Source organism: Talpa europaea (assembly GCF_964194135.1).
Source record: "Talpa europaea genome assembly, chromosome: 13".
NCBI lineage: Eukaryota > Metazoa > Chordata > Mammalia > Eulipotyphla > Talpidae > Talpa > Talpa europaea.
The window spans coordinates 61,491,429-61,513,415 of NC_140080.1; the positions used below are offsets into that span (position 1 = coordinate 61,491,429).

Genomic DNA, 21,987 nt, shown 5'->3' on the forward strand with positions numbered 1-21,987 from the left:
TTGCACTTATAAATACAAGATTCACATAGCACCCCATTAAAATGTATTGAGACTCCTTATTAATAGCTACAGATATTTCTCACTTATAAAACTTTCAAAGGAGTGCTCTGTAGACATGGACTCTGGTGCTCCATTTACTGGCACAACTGATGCATTTAAATCTATAAAATTTTCTTTTTCCATAAAACACTGAAGAGCTACCAGGCAGGAGGGGGAGTGCCGTGGACCAGCACAGCAGTGAACGAGGTCACTGCAGGGGGAGGTGCAGCAGGGGAGGATGGGCCTTCTATGTCAGTTGCCCACATGGATCCACGCTCGTGTAGCTTGTGTTGGGAGTAGGTGTGATTATGACAGTGAAGATGAGCTCTGTTCAGCAAAGCACAAGTGTCAGAGTAGCCAACTGCATCTTCTCCCCCTTCCCTATCAAATGCTTCAATGGAATCGCTAACAAATGAGCATCTTTCTGATTTTTTTTAAGATTATTTTTATTTATTTATGCATACAAGAGCTGGGGTACAGGCCAGAGATGTGGGGGGTGTGAGGATTCACCAGAGACATAGTGGGAAGCAGAACAGGCAGACTGACTGAAATACACTGCTGAGGGGAGCAATGGGAGAGTCAGGAGAGGTCTGCTGTGCTCCTTGGCTGGGGATCCAACTCATGCCGTAGCGGCTGGTGATAGCTTGATAGCGCCGAGACTTTAACTCCTATGCCACCAGGCACAATATTAGGATGTGTTTCTCTTGTGTAGAGAGAAAAAGAGATAGACTGAGCTTTATTTGAAGGAATTGGCTTACAGAACTGGAGATTAGTAAGTCCAAAATCTGCAGGCTGACAGGAGACTCAGGAAAAATTGAACCAGCAGCTTGAGCCCAAAGACTCTCTAGAGATAGAATTCCTTCTTTGTGGGGACCTCCAAGATTTCTCCAGAGGCCTTCAATTGACAGGATGAGGTCCACCTGCATTAAGGAGCATAATCTCCTTTATTCAAATTGATTTAAATGTTGGTCCCATCTCCAAAAACAGTAATATCGAGACTGGTGTTGATCAATGTCTGAGCCTATAACATAGCCAAGTGGACATATAAAATTAACCTTCCCAGAGCCAGGAAACAATTCTTTAGCTCTCTGCAGACAACCTTGGGAGAACCAGAGGCCATGGAAGGACAGGATGCAGATGGCAGCTGACCCATGTCCTTGTTCTGCCAGCTGCCAAGCTGGCTGAGTGGTATGAGGCACATTTCTTTTTTTTTTTTTAAAGATTTATTTATTTTTATACAAGAACTGGGGTATAGGCAAGAGGCGCGGGAGGGTAAGAGGATTCACCAGAGACAGAGTGGGCAGCAGAACAGGCAGATGACTGAAAACACTGCTGAGGGGAGCAGTGGGTGAGACAGGAGAGGTCTGCCCTGCCATGTGGGAATATCCCTGGCCAAGAACTGGGGTTCGAACCCGTGCTGCAGAGGCAGCGGACAGCTTCATACTGCTGCACTCAACCTGCTGTGCCACTGGGGAGGCCCTGAGGCACATTTCTTTATCCTTCTTACATTTACTTTCTTGGTGGGGGAAGAGGGCTGCTTCATACGATGTCAATGATTTTCTAGGCTTTCTTCTAGATTTTTAGCTTATTGGAGTTGGGATGCATGTATTTTTCATATTTTCCTCTACAGCAACACCTAATTACAATGAGGTTGGACACAATAGTCCAACAAAATCAGCTGGCTGGGTGAATATAAAATAGGTGGGGGAGGAGGGATTGCTAGTAAATTTTCTAGATCTGCTGTTCCTTTAACTGTACCTGTCTGAACACTTCATGGTCTGTGGTGATTTCTAAGTGAGAAACCTAGCTAAGTTCCCTTCCATCAGTGAGAGTTTATGATTCCAGTGACAACTGCAAATGCTACCTTGATCGTCTCCACTAAAAAGCACCTGAGTGACTCCCACACATGGGTCTGGGCTGAGTCCTCTCACAGAGAATGAAAGTGGTGTAGTCTTGCCCCTGCAGGAGTGCTGTGCTCCAAGGTTTTTGCATGTGGGCGTTTGCAGATCCTAAGGACACCTGCAAATAAATCATCAGAACTGACACTTTGCTGCATGAATGTTATCTTCCCCAAGATCTCAGTAAGTGTGGAGTCATGGCAACCTTGCAAACAAAGTCTTATAGTTCTTACTATATATATTGAATAGAAATTTGGAAATCAAACTAATCCATTGTTTACCTTCACTGCAGCACAAGATTATGTAAAGAAGACCTCCCAGGCATTGGGGGGCTGACTTGGATCTTCAAAGTAGTAGCATTACTAAGAGAGAACACTTACAGAGAACTTCCTCTATGCCACACATGTGCTCAGTGCTTTTCAAGTTTTGTCACTGGTGATTTTCTAATGACCTTAAAAGATAGGTCCTATACTTAATTCGAGTATATGGAAGAGGAAATTGAGGATAAAAGAGGTTAATCAGTGTGTCTTTGATTGCACAACCTATTAAGCGGCAGAACTGGTACTTGAATTCAGATATGTCTGCTCCAGAGACTGAAGACTTTTGCTACAGACTAATTAGGTAACCTGGGAAAAGTCACATAACTTCTGCGCTTTGCTGTATAACATTGGAATTCCAGGAGATAACCTCTCCAATCCCTTCCAGCTCTTAACACATGAAACCCTCCAGCTCAGGAATTCAGTGGCCCATCTCCTCTGCTCACTTCTCCAGAAGCAGGTGCTTGCCCTGCACATGGAGCTGGTAGCTGAGGAACTCAGTCCTATAGGAGATGAGCCTCACAGACATGGGGTCAGTAGGAACCTGGGTCAGTAGGAACCTGACCCAGTAGGGAACAGAGAGGGAAATGGCCAGAATCTGTCCTCTCCATCCCTGTATGTTTAATTTACCTAATGAGGCGGGAAGAAGGAAACTGTTACAGAGCAACCCCAATATAAAATGGGTTGCCTGACTGTGGGCCCTCACCCGCACACTTAAAGGGGACTTATTAATGCTAAACTGCAGACACACACAAAAGGTTGATAAAAGGTTTATTTACAAGTGAAGGAAAAATGGGAAATGAATAATCAGGGAGAAAAAGAGGGAGATAAGTTTGTAAATGCGTCCTACCTGTTCCGCTGACCTGGAATCCCAATGACCCACCAAGCTGGTGAAAAACCGAGCAGGCCACATGGCCAAGAGAGCGACCCCGGGCCAGATGGCCAGTTAAATACTCAAACAGAGAACATAGTTGCTTAATTCCGCCCTCAGGTCCTCACAACTTCCCTTTGGTGATCATGGGATTTGTAGTTCCCAGTGTCTTGATGGAGTTGGGGGTGGAGTCCGCAAAGCCTGTATGGAGTTTGCTCAGGACATCCTGCCCCCTAACAAAAGAGCACGCTTTCCTCATCTATTCTCACTCCTGCCTCCGTATGTTTTTTCATGTTTATTCATCCCCACTGAACCCTGAGAAATTAGTTATGGAGAATGAGGGACAAGGAAAAAAAGAGGGACACTTGTAGGCTCATCTGGTCTGGAATGGTTTGCGTTTAATCCCCAGTGGGATATAGACTAAAGTGACAGCTCCAATGTGTAACATCCCCTCTATCACCTGTCCCTCCTTCTTCTTCGGTGAGCACCAGTTATGTGTAAGAAGCATCCCGAAGCCTTCATTCTCAGCCAGCCACTCTTGCTGAATGTGAAGTTAACAGCAATAAAAACCAGCACATGTTGAATGTTCACTAGGAGAAAAGGCTGTCTCCAGTTCTTTCAAGTATTATCTGACTTAATCTCTACCTTAACCTTATCAAGTAGACACTACTATTATTCCCACTTAAGAAAGGGAAAATTGGGGCCTCACTGGTGGCGCAGGTGGTTGAGTGCTGCACTGTGAAGCTGTCCATAGCCTCTGCAGTGCGGGTTCAATCCCGGCCGGCCAGCAAGAATCCCACATGGTGCGGTGGATCTCTCCTGCCTCACCCGCTGCTCCCCTCAGCAGTGTATTTCATCTGTCTGCCTGTTCTTTTCCCCGCTCTGTCTCTGGTGAATCCTTTCACCTTCCTGCACATCTGGCCTGTACCCCAGCTCTTGTATAAATAAATAAATCTTAAAAAAAAAAAGAAAGGGAAAATTGAAGCTTATAGCAATTAAGCAACTTGTTTCTGATTCAGATCTAGTAAGAGATGAAACTAGAGTTAGCAAGTAGGTCTTCCTGGCCCCAGCTTGTGCTCTTATCCAGTATGCTCCTGTACACCACCTTGTGCCTGACTGAGGACTTTTCTTCCAGCCTGTCAGTGTTCAGCCCTTGGCTCCTACCAGATGCCCTGCAGCCCAGTGACTGGACAGTGCGAGTGTCGCCCGGGGATTACGGGACAGCGGTGTGACAGGTGTCATTCAGGGGCCTACGACTTCCCTCACTGCCAAGGTAGAGAAGGTATCAAAACATGGGGGTGGAGGAGGGTACTCTCTCGTGTGTGCAGCCAGCCTCCCAGAGAAGCCTGAAAACCCATAGACACACACACCCCACCCCCCGCCCCGCACAGTCACCTCTACCACACTTGCTCCTAATTTGCCTGGTTCCTCCCCACTTCGAGTCCATTGAAAACACACCACGTGTGCATCTTCAAATGAATCCAGAAATGATTACTGTTTTACGATCCACATGTAAATCCTCGGGATGTGGCAGTGTGGCAAAGGCAACTCCTTTTAGCGACAGTGAGCATTTGTTGCCCTGGCCCCAAGGCTGCTTTCTGGTCCGGGCTTGTGACACCCATGTTGGCTGCCCTGTGACCCCTTGTGGGGGGTTCTAGTAGGTCCTCTTTGCTGGCTGGCAGTGCAGGACCTTTATGGGGTTCCTCTCCTTTCTTGCCTGCCACAGGGATTTGTGTCTTTACACATGAGCATGGGTGTGCAGGGAAGAAGGAGGAGGGTGAAGTAGAGTCTGTTGGGTTTGAGAGTGAGCCAAGGAGGGAGTACTGCCTGGGGCTGCTGTGGTGCTCACCCCTCCGTTTACAGGAGAGCCCGAGAGATGCCGAGCTCTGTGGCAGAGGGCACAGAGGGGATGCCCTGGGAATATCCCTCTGCTCCTTCCAGAGCCTGCAGCCTCGGGTGTAGGGTAGCTCCTGCCAGTTGCATTCAAAGGACCCTTTCCCTGCTGAGAAAGGGATGTTTGTGGAAGGCTGTACTGGACTTTCCACCAGGAGAAGGTGGATTTCTCAGGCCCCATCCTGCTGTTGATAGCGCTTTCAACCTCGAGTTCAGAGCCATCTGCAGATGGGCCAAGCTCCAACTTGAGTCCCTGGAGCTTTGCTCACCTGAGTCCTCAGGAGACCAGGCTTTCTTGCTGGTGGAAATTTTTTTTTTAAAGATTTATTTATTTATGCATACAAGAACTGGGGTACAGGCCAGAAGTGTGGGGAGTGAAAGGATTCACCAGAGACAGAGTGGGGAACAGAACAGGCAGATTGACTGAAATACACTGCTGAGAGGAGCAGCGGGCAAGTCAGGAGAGGTCTGCTGCGCCATGTGGGTAGCTCCCTGACCAGGCATCGAACTCATGCTGTAGTGGCTTGGGACAGCTCCACAGTGCTGCATCTTAACCCCTTGTGCCACCAGGGAGTCCCTTGCTGGTGGAAATTGTAACTGAGAGGGGTCTACTGGGCTTGGAGAAGGCCCCTAGAGTGGGAAGCTGTCCCAGGTGAGTCTGCTGGCCTCCACGGGGTCAAAAAGAAGAACACAGCAGGAGCAGAGGGTCTGGGCAGCCCCCATGATTTCTCCACAGCTGGATGGCAGCCTGGGGAAGAGCCAAAGGCTGGGTGTGAGTAGGCTGAAAATCACAAAGCGCCGAGGGGTTGTGTGGACTATTACAGAAGAATGAGGTGAAACTTCAAAACAAAACAAAAAAAATGAAAAAGAAGTGAGGAAGAGGCAAAAAGTCTAAGAAACAGCCCATTTTATGTGTTCATGTAAATTTGAAATATCAGGCTCAGAACAGGCTTCCCAAGCCCTCTTTATTCCTAATGCTGAATAATAGTAATACTGAGAATGGTAAGATCCCAGTGTATTGAAGAGAAATAACATTGAATTTGTAATACTATATTGAATAAGGTGGGAAAGAAAACTAATTTTAAAAGTAACTTTATACTATAAGTGGGGGACAAAGGGTCATAATAATCAAAGAATTAAGTTTTAGTTAGCTAAAAAAAGGTACTTACAATTTCTGCAACTTTTTATGGACAAAAATGTCTCTTGGTACAACATCGCCCTCTTCTGGAAAATCCTTAAGATATGCAAAATTTAAGAATCTTTTCCAGTCTCCATCATCATCCTTTAGACATGAACTTTCAGTAGTATCCAAGGAATAGTCATTCAGTGGCTCTCGTATATTGGGGTGTATTGGGGATTAAGGATCATCAAGGTTATTCAGTGTGCTTTTTTATGAATTATATGCAAAGTCTTTGGCACCCATCTATCAATAAACATAAATGTAGATTCACTGTTAAAAAAATAAAAGTAAAACTTTTAAAACGCAAAATAAAGAGACAACCAATTAAAACTGCAGACATTTAAAACATTTCTGAATCACACACAGGCTCCAGCAGCGCCTGTGACCCAGCGGGTACCCTCGACTCCAGTTTGGTAAGTAGAGGGTGATCAAAGGATTGCAATTCTATATTCTGATACTTAAGGAAGAGTAACACATTCGGGAGTGCCCGGAAATTGAAAGTAAGTTAAAATAAGATCTGGGACCTTCCTTAAATAGGACATTGTTCTCTTTGAAAGTGCGTATGTGGTACTGTGATTCCACCCCCCCAACAACAACAAAATAACAAGTTTATTTTAACTTATAATTCTAGTGTCCTAGAATTTAACGCTCCTTCTCCCTCAAATTTTATTGATTTGCCAGTCATTTACATAACTGTACATTTTGGGGGTACATCTTCACACCTCAACATGTGCACATAATTCACTCACACCCCACTAAGGCTCCAGTGCAGATGTCTTACCCCCCTTCCTTTCCCAGGCCCCTCTTCCCTCCCTCCCATCCCCTCTGGCAACCACTCACCATGTCCTTTGCAGAGTCTAAGAATTATTTTATCTGTGCTTTGCCAGTTTGTTTTCTTTGGTTATTTATATTCCACAGTGAGCGTCTTTCACTTTGTAACTTAATTTTGCTTAGCATAATCACTTCAATATCCATCCATTTTGCACCAAAAGGCACTATTTCATCTTCTTAAATAGATGAATAGTATTCCTTTGAGTCTATACTCCACAATTTCTTTATCCAGTCATCTGTCATTGGGCATTTAGGTTGGTTCCAAGACTTGGCTATTGTGGATAATGCTTTTGTGAACATGGCAGTGCACAAATCTTTTCTTATTAGAGTTTTCATATTCTTTGGGTAAATACCTAACTCTGGTGTTACTGTAGTTTACAGTATTGTCACCCTGGAGCCCTGAACATCAGCCTGCCATACCAATCAAAATGAAGAAACAAAAATGGCCAGTGCACATTAAATAAAACTGTGTGCAACGTAATTGCAATTTATTTGATATTATTCCTGACACAGTAGCTTGGTATCCTGATTAGTTTTTGCAGCGCTTTAGAAATTATTCATCTTAGTTTCAGAGACTGGAGCTCTAGGCCCTAGGGGGGCCAAGGAGATGGTCTTAAACAAGACCAAGGAGGCGTGGCCATGTTTGAGCAAGGCAGCAACTCCCGCGTATTACAGAAAACATCTTCAGATACATAATTCCTTATCGATTCTCAACATGTTAAATTTTCAGACATTTTTCCTTTTAAAGGTACAGTGTATGATGTAACAGAACTAACAAATAATGACAATGTTAAAAATAAGAGTGATTTCAACATGTTTCTTTTTCCTTATTTTCCAGTCTTGTTTCAACCACCAGTATGCATTATGTGTAGAAAAAATAAATAAATAATAAAACAAAAGCAATGAGCAGACTGTTGAAATCAGCCCAGTACTTTTATCCCGGCTCTGGATATACTTAACTTTTCATGACCAAAATATGTTCTGTGTCAAGCTTTGTTCAGAACACAGGCTTGTAAATGTCTTCTTTCCAAGATGTCAAATGTTAGTTTGATTTTCTTTCAAAGGGGCATTGCCAATGCAAGCTTCATGTGGAAAGTCCTACTTGCAGTGTCTGCAAACCATTATACTGGAATCTGGTCAAAGAAAACCCCGATGGCTGTTCAGGTGAGGGTTCTCGCACACAATCGTCTATTGTAACTTCCTCTTGAGTGTGTCTACCTCAGTGATTAAATCCACAAAAGAGCTATTTGTTTAATCAGTTCAATTTGTCTTAATTTCTGTATAAATGTTTTGATGTTTCCCCCTCACTTTTGGCAGAACTTCTGTCATTTTCAATATCTCCGCCAGGGATTTATGTCCTGTTTCCATATGTATTTTGTTGTTTGCAAAGGCAGCTATTTGATAAATGGTTTTTACTGCCTTGTTTTCATAATCTCCTCTTTCTGGGAGACATTAGTTTTCATTTTTTGCCTCTGTTTAAGTCAGGATAGAAATTTAAAAACACTAAACTAAAGGTGGTTAAGTGGAGTGAATGTCCTGAAATAGAGTGTATTTTCATATAAGCCTGTCAGTAATGACCTCGATACAAGATGCATTGAAAACTCCCATAATGCTGCAGTTTTTGTCTTAGAATGGGTGTAAGGCAGTCATTGCTCCTTGTAGGGGGATGGAATCCATCCTTTTATTCTGCTGGCCCCAGGAAGCAATCCAATTTTAGGCTTTAGTGGTGCAAACTGGAATTCTGCTGCAGTGTGCTAGAAAGTGACTGCACACGTTGCTGTCATGTTCCTATTGGGACAACTGTCCCTTGTGTAACCCTTGGCCCAAGGACACTGTCTTTTCTTCACAGAATGCCAGTGCCATATGGCGGGAACAGTGAGTGGGATTGGAGAGTGCGGTCAGGTAATGAATGTGGGGTGATTTTTCCTACAGTACTGGGGGAATGTGATAGCAATCGCTTATGGAGTTTCTGTGGGAGGCTCTTAGTATCTCTGTCATTGTACAATGCATGGGAATCTTATGGGAAATTTTCAGATCTGGCTGCACTGCTTCATATTTTACAATGAGCCTGTTTTAAATCTGGGAAACTAGGGATCTCTATAATCTTACCAAGTTTTATCATCTGGCCCATTGTGCCACAGCGGGATGGGGACTGTCATTGTAAGTCCCACGTTGGAGGTGATTCCTGCGACACATGTGAAGATGGATATTTTGCTTTGGAGAAGAGCAGTTACTTTGGGTGTCAAGGTAAATTCTTACAGTGAATCCCGTGTAAAGCTCAAGGGCTGATGGATAATGACAGAACAGCCTTTTCTTGGGGTCCATTATCTACACACAGACTTTCTGAGACTAATCATTTGTCCAGGGAACTCTGTGCAGGAAATGTGGGCAAACATTCAGTTGAAACTAGTAATTACAGAATGGGCTGCCTCCACTTCTCTTACACCTGCACACTATAGTTTTTATTATAAAAAATAGAATCAGGATGGAGAGGGAACTCACCATAAATAATACAAAGGCAGAATTTTAAGATGTATCTTGTATTATCCAAAAAGCTCATGCCCGATTTTGAGAGATAATACTATGTTAAGTCATGCAATGGATGAAGTGGGTGCCCCGCCAGGTGTTTGTCTTACAGTCTCTCTTTAGCACATGTTTATGTTAGTACTATTTTTTACATCATGGTTGGCTCCTGGGCTATGGTCCTCTTATGTTGAACTATGAGTGCATCTCCAATGAGCACCTGGACTTTGGGGAGGGAGGCATGTTCTCTCACTTTGGGTGGTCACTATATATATCAAACACCTGCCAGATATAGGATGTATCTGGAGGGAGAAGACACAGTTCTGCACCCCTGGTCTGGCTGCTCCCCACTTCTCTTAGAGAGAAGGAAAGCAGGGTGGAGAGGCTTTGATGAGTAACTGCTATTGTTTCCTGAATTTTAGGGTGTCAGTGTGATATCGGAGGAGCTGTCACCCCAATATGCAGTGGTTCCTCTGGGGTGTGCCAATGTCGAGATCACGTCGTAGGGAAGGCATGCCAGCGGTGAGTGTCAGGGAGGCCTCTTCCTGAACTGATGTTGGGGAAGACTGTCTCACTAGTCCTGTCTGTGCTGACAGTGCTGGTGAAGAGAGAAGCTGTCCTAAGTAGAGAGGGCAGGTGAAGGTCAGACATCTGGACACTTCTCAGTAAGTACAACTAAAACAAGAGGTCAATTACCCATAAAGCCTGGCCCACCTTGCAGGTCACAAAGCCACCTCACTGGAACCTTCCAACAGGAACAAAGAGCCAAGTGGGGAAACTAGAGCTTTGTGTGTAGATGCAGGAGGTGGGGTCCCATGGTTGGGGAAGCCCAGGACAGGGGCCGGCTCCTGGCCAAGGAGATTCAGCTCCTGCTTCTCTCTGGGGATCCATGAGGGAGACTGTAGAAGGGCCAGCTGTGTTACAGGTAGGGAGGGTGAGAGTAAGAAAAGTTCAGGAGTGGATAGAAGTGCCTCACCTCACACAGAAATAATGAAAATGAGCTGCAGAGCAGGGGGGAGGATGGAGGCTGAGACCATGGGAGGCTGCAGCCTGTGTCTCTTTGTCCTAACATATTTACATAAAATCTATGCAGTTGGTCCTTGAACCACATGGGTACACTTATATGTGGATTGCCTTGTACACAGACATTGTAAACCCATTGCACTGATAAGTTCCTACTGTAGTACTATAAATGTATTTTGACTTGTGATTTTCTTTTTTAAAATTTTTTAATTTTTCTATTTATTTTTTTTACATCATTGTTCATTTTTAAACAATGTTTCCCCCCACCCTCAGGTGTAGTCCCCATAGAGTTTCCTTCACCAGTGCACCCGTGCACCATCACCTCAGTCCTCTGTGCTCCTCCCTCCCTCCCTCTGATCCCTCTCCCTCCTCCTCCCCTGCAGTATGTCTCTGACTTATAATTGTTCATTTTTGCTTTGTTGTGTTTTGTACAGTTATTATTTTTTACACTGATGTCTTATTTGGTTCCCCTGCTGTAAGTGAACCCATGTGATATTTTTCTTTTTCCTTCTGGCTTATTTTGCTGAGTATAATTCCTTCTAGTTCCATCCACGTTGCTGCAAATGGCATGAGTTTATCTTCAAAAGAACACCTGTACCCCTATGTTTATGGCAGCACTATTCACAATAGGTAAAACCTGGAAGCAACCCAAATGCCCCAAAATAGATGACTGGATCAAAAAGATGTGGCATATATACACAATGGAATATTAATCAGCAATCAAAAAAGATAAACCTTGTGATTTTCTTAATAACATTTTCTTTTCTCTAGGTTACTTTATTATAAGAAAAGCCTTTAATACATAGAGCATCCAAAATAGATTTTAGTCAATTGTTTATGTTATGGGTAAGACTTACAGTCAACAAAAGACTACGAATTATTAAATTTGAGGGGAGTCAAAAGCTATACACTGATTTTTGACCACCTAGGGGTCTGTGCCCCTTACCCCTGGGGTTGTTCAATGTCCACTGCATATGTTTTTGAAACCATAATCCATCCATAATTTTTCCACTCTGAAGGAAAGAAAAAACTAATTTTTAATATAGTTTTAATCATATGCTGTAAACTCTGAAATGCAACTTCTTTGAAATCTCCAGTATCTCTATGACTGCATTATCAGCAGATTAAAAAATCTTTCATGTAGCTAAGGTAGACTATCCACGTCTGGTATGTTCTTCTCACCTTTCCTTCAAAAAGCCAGAGCCGCCCTGCTCTGCTTTCTTTAGTACTTTCTGACCTGCAGTCACCACCCACCTCATGGGGAAACGGACCTGTGTGTGTGTGTGTGTGTGTGTGTGTGTCTAGATTTATTTCCTTCAGGTGTTAGAGGCTCAGGATGGACCAGAGAAACTTTGTAAATAGGTCCATAAATATTTTCCACCCATATTTTACCTCTTTACCCCCTTATGTTGATAAAGTAAGTTTTCTCCCTACTCAGCTAGCATAAGACTTTTCTCTTCCCAGTGTGTATGTAGCTGATTGGCTAATTTGGGGGTTGAAATAATGCAACTAAATAAGAACTCAACTAAATTTCCCACTCTGAAGCAAAAATATTGAGTTATAGTTAACACATATGTCTATAGTTAACACATATGTCTATAGAATTTAGACCATGTCCTTTGATTAGTGGTAAATGATAACTGGAATAAAAGGATAGATAAACCAGCATGTAGATGCCGTAGCACCTTTTCTCCAGGTTGGTAAATATTTTGTTCTAAATTCCCCCTAAATGTTTGTTTGTGATATTATCTGAGCATGTTTAATTTCTCTTAAAGTTTAAAAAGCATTCACTTTCACTTTGTTTTCTAAATAATTGTTGTGATAATAAATGTATAGTGTCTTGTAAAATTTCAATTGCATATAAAAATAAAATCTTCATTTCACCGCCCAGAGATACTCCTTTTAATATTTTTGAGCATTCTCTGTGACTTTCATTATTGGATTCTTGAAAGGATCCATTTGCATGCATATTGTTTAAGAGAAAATAAGGCATCAAAAGCTACTCTAGTGATCAGTATATAGATATGATACATATATGGGATAGATATGATTTATATGCTCAATATATTAACATAAAATTAGAATATAGGTCATTTGAATGACTTAGATATGTTATATATAAAATGTGTCAAACTTGTAAACTTAGCATATGAATTATTGCTTTTATTGTATCTATTTTACTTAGCACATAGATATTACCGTATCCGTGATTCATTAATAGAAGTATATAAATGAGCGAATGAATAAATTTATAGTACATAATTTAATTTAACTTTGCAAAATTGTTGGCAGCCATTTACAACATATTAAAGGATTCTACCACTATGGGTTTTTCTAAATGACTTTCTAGTTTTCCTGCTTGGAATGAGTAGGTAAGGGTTTTTATGTGAATGTTTACATGACTGAAGCAACAGTTTAGAAAAAAAGCTGGGGGTGAGGGACTTGCTCATTTGTCCTTGTTGGATATACTCTTTCAACTTGGTGGGAGTTTTTAGTAACTATTAGGATTAAAGGATATTAGAATTATCAATGAACCTAGCTTGCCATATTCATGTTTGCCTTTTATTTATGAAAGACCTGAAAACAATTATTATTTCCCGGATTTGCATCATATGAAGTATGAGATTGAAGATGGCAGTCCACCTAATGGCAGAGAACTCCGGTTTGGATTTGATCCCCTAGAGTTTCCTGAGTTCAGCTGGAGAGGCTATGCTCAGATGACCTCGGTGCAGGTATGTAGACAGCAGGAGGAAGTTTTAGGGCAGAGTAGCCTGTATCCTTACCCACAATACTCCCAGTGAGTTTCCCTAAAGGTGAACTGTCCCCCAAAACTGATTCCAAGATTCTTTAGGGTATGGTTGAGACTTGGGTAGGGGCTGGGTTAACTAATAACCTTATATATGTATTTCACAGTTTATTGTTACTTTAATTTGGGCCCCAAATCAGAAACTGAGGCATTAAAAAAATGGTGTTTTTTTATCCCTGGAAGTTTTATAAGAAGAAGGAAGTTCCCTAAATAAGTCTAAGGTATATTTTAACATTAGAGACATTTTTTTTTCTTTAAAGCCACGTGTGGAAAATAATAAGGAGTTGACTAATTTCAGTAATGCTTGCATTGCTAATTTTTGATGGCTTTTTTTTAAACTCTGATTTAGTATGTGAAGAGAAACTGAGATAAATAAGAAATTTTACATAGTGCTATTTAATTTTCCATTCTTACATTTCTCCTTCCCTTCACTCTTCTCTAATATATCCATTTCTCTCAGTTTTGTATTGGAAAGAATAAGGGAACTTGTACATTCTTTATTTACCATTAGAACTTAGACAGTATTTATAACTAGAAACTTCTATATAGTCATTGAGTAGTTTTGTTATCAGAGTTTCTCTTTGAGATTGGTCTCTTAAAGCTGTTTCTCAGTGGAGAAATTTAGAATAGAAGAGGTGACCCAATATTTGTCCCCAGCAGATCCAGAACCAGTACTTGCTATTACTGTCAGGAACTGGGACAGGTTGAAGTTCCCTTGGAGTCCTATTGATTCTAAAACTGTTTCTGGTCAGGCCAGAGATCCTAATCAAGGCTGCCTTTCTCAAGCAGTCCCTGGGATTTTAAGATACTTCGCTCTTTTTCCCTTTTTTCCAGAGATAGAAATTCATTTTCTTTAGTTACCAATCTTATTTCATTAATCAGAAAAGAGGTAGTGGGCTCTATTGGGTCATAATAGGATACGCATGACTGAAAGCCCTTCAAGAGGAGACCTCACAGGTGTTTACAGTTTGAAAGAATAGCTGGCCAACATGAAGTAATTAATTTCTAATGATACATTTTTTGTAAGTATTTATTGACAGAGGACAAATGTCCCTATATCATCACTTACTTTACTCTGCTTCCACTATGTTTTTGCATTTTTATTTTCCAAATTAGGGCACTAAAAGATGAATTCCTCTCAACTGGAGGACCCACTGGAGTTACGTAGTGTGGGTCAGCTGCAGTTCCTGCTTCCAGAGCAAGGGCAAAGTCTTCTTCATTTTATTAGCCAAAGGATCAGGGGCAGAGTCCCGAGGAACCACTGATTTGGGGGAATTTCCAAATTTCATGAAACTTTCTTGGGTCACAGCTGAATTTTGGCATGTAATCTGAAGTTAAGAATTAAAACAGTCCAGGAGCCCAGGCACCTAGAGGGCCCCTACCTTGTCCGAAAGCCCACATTCTTTTGAATAGGAATTGAGATCAACTTCATTTGTGGGCATATTTTAGTGACATACAGACTTCTCAGTACTGTGTTTGCAACCCGATAACTATTCCTTAGCAACATCAGTTTCTGTGACCATTTAGAATTTTATGCGTGTGAAGTGTAAGCTGCAGTGGTCTCTCTGTGGGCTTTCTGTGGGGTATGTGTGAATAATACACTTTCCTCTCCCTCTCTTCTGCCTTATTTCTCCCAGCCAGTGGTGGTTGCCCCTGTCACTGTGGCTTTCCCTAACTAGTCCATCTAATATACCCTTCTGTATGCCTAGTTACGAAAAAAGTCAAAAGAGGATCTCAGTCACTGAGGTGGTGCATTTTCATTGAAACTTTAATTGTAAGTGATCTAAGTTTATTGTTAGGCTTATTTGTTTACATCTTCCACAGTTGTTGAGTAGGTATGAATGTATATGCTTGTGTGTGTGTGTGTGTGTGTGTGTGGACACTACAAGCCCAGTAGTGAACCTGAATAATGTTAGTGTTTGGATAACATTTCTTTCAACTAGTTGTTTTTTTCTATACTTTATGGCTTTTTGATATTTTTCAGAATGAAGTAAGGATCATGTTGAATGTGGGGAAGTCAAGTCTGTCCTTGTTTCGTGTTATTCTGAGATATGTTAACAATAGAACCCAAGCAGTGTCTGGCCGTGTGACTATTTATCCATCCTCAGCTAAGACAGGTAAGTAAATTTTCAAGTCTCTTTTGGATTAAGAAATGATTAATTAGTGAAACATTTAATCCAATTTATTTTATTTTAAAGATTTATTTATTCATACAAGCACTGGGTACAGTCAGAAGTGCGGGAGGGTGAGAGAATTCACCAGAGCCAGAGTGGGAAACAGAACAGGCAGACTGACGAAATACACTGCTGAGGGGAGCAGTGGGTGTGGCAGGAGAGGTCTGCGCGCCATGTGGGACCCCCGTCTGTGGCCGGGGATCAAACTGGTACTGCAGAGGCTGTGGGCAGCTTTGCAGCCCAGCGCTCAACCACTGCGCCACCAGGGAGGCCCCATTTAATCCAATTTTTACAAAGTTCACCTCTTTAGAAAATGTGAAGCCTGGTATGTGGTCTGAATAAGACAGTGTTCTGGGTGCCCTGTCCTTGGCTACCTTTGCAGTCTCTAACATTGTACAACTAAAGTTATCATTAATTGACATTAAAAGAATTGGCTGGGATGAACTCCACAGGGTTATGATATCACCACAGGGCCAAGCTAATGTATAACCCATTCATGGTAAAGGAGTATCACCTTTGCTATGTAATCTGAGATAATTTGACCTACTGCCCTAAATTCTCCCACTGTTCCAGACAAACCAAATAGTGCAGGGAGGAATGGGTGTGGTTAGGTGTTTTTAAAATGTATGCTGTGAAGTGTGACATCCAGAGGAGCTCCAGATAGGAGGAGCCTGCAAACTTGGTTCAGAGGTGGGGATTCCTGGGGGCAGAGAAACAGTGAGAGGGCGTAGAGTGCCACAGTCAGAGGTGAGACCTGGGTAGCTGTTCAGCAGGAAGTTAGGGCTTTTACACCAGTTCTGGAAACATTCCCGGAAGCATTAATAATCATTCAAAGAGACAAAATGATGCTGCCGATGGAAATCTTAATTTAGAATTGAAATGTAAGCATCTTCTTCATTTAGCGAACATGGCAGAGATAGACCTGGGGGAAGAAATGCTGCTCCCCACATGTGTCGACCAGGCTTGTGTCAGGCCAGAAGTTGGTTAACTAATAACCAACTGGAAGAACCAGCAGCCTTGCTTTGTCATTTACAGAGCTCTTTGGCATCCTTTCTTCACATAAGAACTTTGTGAACTCAGAGGATCAAACAGGAAATAGCTGAGAAGTGGAGTAAATTGCCTAAGTGCCCAGCTGCTTTATGTAGATAAGTCCCAGTCTTCAAACCCCAAACTCTAAGAGACCCTCTGCCTCATAGGTGACAGTGCCTTTTGCAACTTGCCTGCTGTTAATTCAAAAATTGGAGGACATTTTAATTTACTTGCTCCTGCTCTGGGACACCTTTTCTAAGCTCTTGTGTCTGAGTCGGGAGTCCAGCTCGTGAATTACTGTAATGACCTAGGTCTCTTCCCAAATTCCACTGTCTGTATTGTGCCGTATTCTCCTACTTTCTGGTCCATGATGCCTCATCTCCCTGTTCCCATCATCAGGGAGCAAAAGCCATGTTTGCTGTGTTCACTGTCTCATGCCCAGAGCCTAGTTCCAGGCCTGGCACATAGTGGGTACATAGATATTTGTAGAATAACACAAGGATTTGGAGTAAACATTCTTCTGAAGAGAAAATCAGGTTTGGACTCAAGCATTGCTGTTGCTGTTATTTTTAAACCTCCCAAAGATCCTGTATTTGTTTAATGCCGAAGAAAATATGGCATCCTGAAAACAAACAGAAAACCAAAATATTCTCTTGTTTCAAAATGAACGTGTGTTAGTCAATAGAAATTATTACTTTAAATTACATATAAGAAAATAATTTGATATCTAATGCAAATATCAAACACTTTATTATATGCAAAGAAAAATTTTAAATAGTTCACTTGTATTAACAAACGTAATCATTTAACAAAGCAAAAAGTCACTCACAATCCCAGCACAGACAGCCACTGCTAAATCCTATCAATTTCATTCTAGGTTATTTTATACAGAGTATGTGTATGCATACAACTAAAAAATTAATATCAGTAAATTTGATCAGTAAACTATCTTTTCAGCTGTAAACTGAATTTTAAAACGGAGTATCTAAAATCATAACACCGACTACTAGAAAAATTCCCTAAGCAGTTCTTTTTATTTCTCCCAGGTGCTGCTCAAAGCAAAGAGGTCCTCTTTCTGCCAAGTAAGAAACCAGCTTTTGTCACCATCCCTGGAAATGGCTTTGCAGACCCTTTTTCAATTGGACCAGGAAAGTGGATTGCATGTATTAGGGCAGAGGGAGTCCTCCTGGTAAGAGATGTTCTGAGTGGAGAACTGTATGTGATTCTCCCTCTCACCTTCCTTAGAAAAGCTCCATCCACTGTGACCCACAGTGACCAAAACTTACCAGAATCATAAGCAATTTCCTTTCAGACCCAGGAATCTCTGGTGACATTTGCCCTCAAATGACCCATCGAATCAACGTAAAATATATGTTATATTCTTCTAGGCAGCTGCTCTCAGACAAAAAATAAATTAAAATTGATAATGACCTGAAGTCATCAGAATAAATCCAAACCTTTAATGAGCTTATGTCCTCATCTTTCAAAATCTTCTTTGGGATTTTTCATTAAGAATCGGAAGGACATTAAAAAAAAAAATCAGCTGTCGGGGACCAGCCTCCGGCAAAATGTTGTGTCAGGGGTTCCTGAAAGGATGAGACGGCCTTGGCGAAAACGAATGAACTGAAACTTAGGGGCTGAGGGGAAGGGAATGAGGAGACATCGACACTTGGTGAGGTGTTAGTATCTTTTGCCGAGAGGCTCAGCAGGTTTTTTATTTATACATTTTTTGCAAGAAGTGAGATTACATTATCATGTGCATAGAAACGAAGCAGAAACAACCAGTGCATCTCTTTTTCTATGGGCTTTTGGCCACTACATGCTCTCAGTAAGAAGGCAACATTTAAGGTTAATAAAAAACTAAGTCTTACACTAGAACTCATTGTTTTAGCTAAACAATAACCTAAGACAGTACATAGCCGCCAGTGCATCCCTATCAGCCAAAGCCTAAGCAAGAAAAGACTTTTTTTATTCTCATGGCCTTCAGCCGGGGACCGGCTGCTACTTAGCTATCAGAACTTTTTTCTATTTAGAAACTCCTAACTCAAATAGCTTTATTTAAAAACTTTCCCAGGAAACTTCAAGAGAAGGCAAAAGAAGGACGCACTACAATTGTTGTGCTGGATTGCTTGTCAGGCATGCACAACAAACCATCTTCCATTGTCAAGTGGGCCAAACTGCCCAACAACTAATTTTTAAACAAACAATTTTTTGTGCTATTTACTTACAGTATGCTGATACATATAATTTATTGCCTAATATACTTTTTGATAAATTTTTTTCTATGACCATGAACAAAAAGCAAAGGATGCCAGATCTTCAGCCCCATGGTGTGAGGCCCTTTCTCTTAGCTGCTTGTCAGTATCCTATCTGGCTGGAGCAACAAGGCCTCCTGCAGCAATCAGCATCTCCGGGAGTTGTTTAGAATGAATCAGAAGACACTAGAGGAAGAGACAACTGTAATATCATTGAAGTGCTGGGTGGTAGAAAGAGAAGGGAGAGGCTGGAGTAGCCAGTCCTTCTCTGTGACACTCTTCTTGCCTTCTGCTACCTTAAACGTGTGCAAAAGTCTCACCAAACAGGTTGCCTCTTCCTCAAGGTAAAATGCTGAGGACCTGGATCAAGGGTGCTGAAGCCATCATGGTGATAGAAAGAAACCTGCTATCTGACAATACCCCTTTTTGATGTCTGCTTTATATAGCAAGGTCTTTTTAAAACAGTCTTTCACAGTACTTGGTTTTATGCAACCACAGCAGAAACTCGGTTTCCTTCTGGCATAATCCCTTCTACTGACTATGTCAGCAAACAGGAAAGTCCCTTAACACCAAGCCTGCCTCAGTTGTTGACAATAGGCATAGTGTGTATTCTTATGAGTCCTTTCTAAATCTGAGGTCATAGAGATAATGGGAATGTTTAGGTTGTTCATCCAGTCTGCTTTTCTTGCATCTTGTCGGTAGGCAATTTTGTTGCTTTATAAAAGTTTAAGAACATTTCACAGATGTTAAAAATGAGAACAAGACAGTGCTATCAGGCTATCGCCAGCCACTGCAGCACAAGTTCAGTCCCTGTGCCGGGGAGCTACCCACATGGTGCCTGCAGACCTCTCCTGTCTCACCTGCTGCTCCCCTCAGCAGCGTATTTCAGTAGATCTGCCTGTTCTGCTCCCCACTCTCTCTGATGAATCCTCTCAACCGCTGCACCTCTGGCTTACACCTCAGTTCTTGTATGCACAAATAAGTATATCCTTAAAAGAAAGAGAACAAGGAAAATGCTGTTGATACCAATAATGGGTACAAAGTTAGAATAAAAGAAAGAAAAAGCTCATTTATAAAAGTTACCACACAAGTGTGGAAGACGCTTGATGACATTAGTCAGTGTGATTGTGTAGTGATTCTGATATGTGCTTTCATATTATGATCCCATTTTCTCTAAAAATATTGAGCATTTATTATCAGCCTTTACTCTTCTCAGATGAAGGGGACCATAAAGTAATGAGGAAATATGGACCCAACCTAAGGAAACTGACTGTAGAACAATAACCATTTTTAAATTAAAATGCTCTCAAGAATAAGACCACCATGGTAGACCTTTTTTTTTTTTTAAAGGAACCGAACATTTCTTTTCTTTTTTTTTTTTTTAAAAGATTTATTTATTTATTTATTTATGCAAGCACTGGGTACAGTCAGAAGCGCGGGAGGGTGAGAGAATTCACCAGAGTCAGAGAGGGGAGCAGAGCAGGCAGAAGGACCAAAGTACACTGCTGAGGGGAGCAGCGGGTGGCAGGAGGGGTCTGCGCGCCATGTGGGACCCTCCTCTGGTGGCCGGGGAGCAGCTGGGGATCGAACTGGTGCTGCAGAGGCTGCGGGCAACTTGCAACCCAGCGCTCAACCTCTGCGCCACTGGGGAGGCCCCACTATGGTAGCCCTTTGAGCCCCCCTGGGTCCATCTCCTCCTTCCTCCTTATCCATTTCTCCTCCTCTCCATTATGGACAGATTGAGGGCTCTGGAAAGAGAAAAAGCCTTATGGCCTATGTATGAGTCTCTCCACTGTTGTGGCAAACATCCCCCCCTCCTTCATTCTGCAGAGCAACTGTGATGCCAGCATGGCTGTGCCCTGTCAATCATCTGTATGTCAGAATCTCGGAAGCTGCTCTTTCCCGGGGGCTGCTTAGCTGAGTTTTATTTTGCGGGCCTCATTTGGCACACTCAGTGGAACATGTTCTTCCTCTCATACCCTAGGACAGGCAGTAGGCCAGCAGTGGTCTGTGCTTTACCAGGATCACAAAACATCGTTTCTGAAGGCCATCATTATTCCAAAGTAACTTTTTACCAGTGGGCTGTTTATTATTATTAATTATTATTATTATTATTATTACCTCTATTTATACTTGAATTTATTTACCTCTATTTATACTTGAACAACCTAGAAGAGAGTAAAATTTTCCCTGAGATTTCAAAAAGACACCATTCACACTGAGGAGCTTATCTTCAATGCTTAAAAGCCCCTGTGATGAGTTGGCGTGTCCTGGTGAGTTAGGGCTCAGGAAAAGCAGTTGATGTGGAGAATTTTTTTTTTTTAAAGATTTATTTATTTATTTATATAAGCACTGGGTACAGTCAGAAGCGCGGGAGGGTGAGAGAATTCACCAGAGCCAGAGCGGAGAGCAGAGCAGGCAGAAGGACCGAAGTACACTGCTGAGGGGAGCAGCGGGCGGCAGGAGAGGTCTGTGCGCCATGTGGGACCGTCCTCCGGGGGCCAGGGAGCAGCCGGGGATGGAACCGGTGCTGCAGAGGCTGCGGGCAGCTTCTCACCCCAGCGCTCAACTGCTGCACCACCGGGGAGGCCCTGATGTGGAGAATTTAACTAGCAATTTCACTGGGTTATTGTGCTCTTAGCCAGAATTTTGGTTAATTTATTATGAGAGTGGGGCCACCATCAAAATGAATGATAATTTTTTTGTCTTTATTTACCAGGATTACCTTGTGCTGCTCCCCAGGGACTATTATGAAGCATCCTTGCTGCAGCTGCCAGTCACAGAGCCTTGTGCCGAGGCAGGACCGCCCCACGAGAAGTTAGTATGGTTGACAGGTGCATCACTGGTGTCTTCTAAATTAGGAGCATTTGAGCACAAAGACTCAATGTAGGCTTAAGAGCCCCAACTTACATCCAGGTGCTCAGTATCATTATTAATGTGACTTTTCTCTGAGGTAGTCAATTGTCTTTCACGTAAGAATCACCAAGCACTGTGTATATTGTAGCTGGCACTTCTGAGAGACTTCTACCCACTGGCATGTAGAAATGCCACTGCATGGCTGAGTGAAGCCCTTAAGGTCCTACACCCTATGAGGGGAATAGCTTAAAATAGAATCTGGGTCTGTGACCTTTGCTTCTTCCATTCCTCA

General features: G+C 42.3%; 1 protein-coding gene across 2 annotated transcripts in view; it reads left to right on the forward strand.

Annotated features, from left to right (window-relative positions):
* Positions 1-21,987, forward strand: part of LAMA3 (laminin subunit alpha 3) — a gene marked incomplete at both ends in the record, with an annotated part of 236,526 nt that overhangs the window by 89,456 nt on the left and 125,083 nt on the right. For both annotated transcript variants that reach the window (XM_084252823.1, XM_084252824.1), the window contains 10 exons: positions 4,261-4,398; positions 6,565-6,611; positions 8,094-8,193; positions 8,879-8,931; positions 9,171-9,276; positions 9,975-10,074; positions 13,151-13,307; positions 15,366-15,498; positions 17,631-17,773; positions 21,559-21,656. In XM_084252823.1, coding sequence (XP_084108949.1) covers positions 4,261-4,398; positions 6,565-6,611; positions 8,094-8,193; positions 8,879-8,931; positions 9,171-9,276; positions 9,975-10,074; positions 13,151-13,307; positions 15,366-15,498; positions 17,631-17,773; positions 21,559-21,656 — 1,075 coding nt within the window. The remainder of the gene's footprint in view (positions 1-4,260; positions 4,399-6,564; positions 6,612-8,093; positions 8,194-8,878; positions 8,932-9,170; positions 9,277-9,974; positions 10,075-13,150; positions 13,308-15,365; positions 15,499-17,630; positions 17,774-21,558; positions 21,657-21,987) is intronic.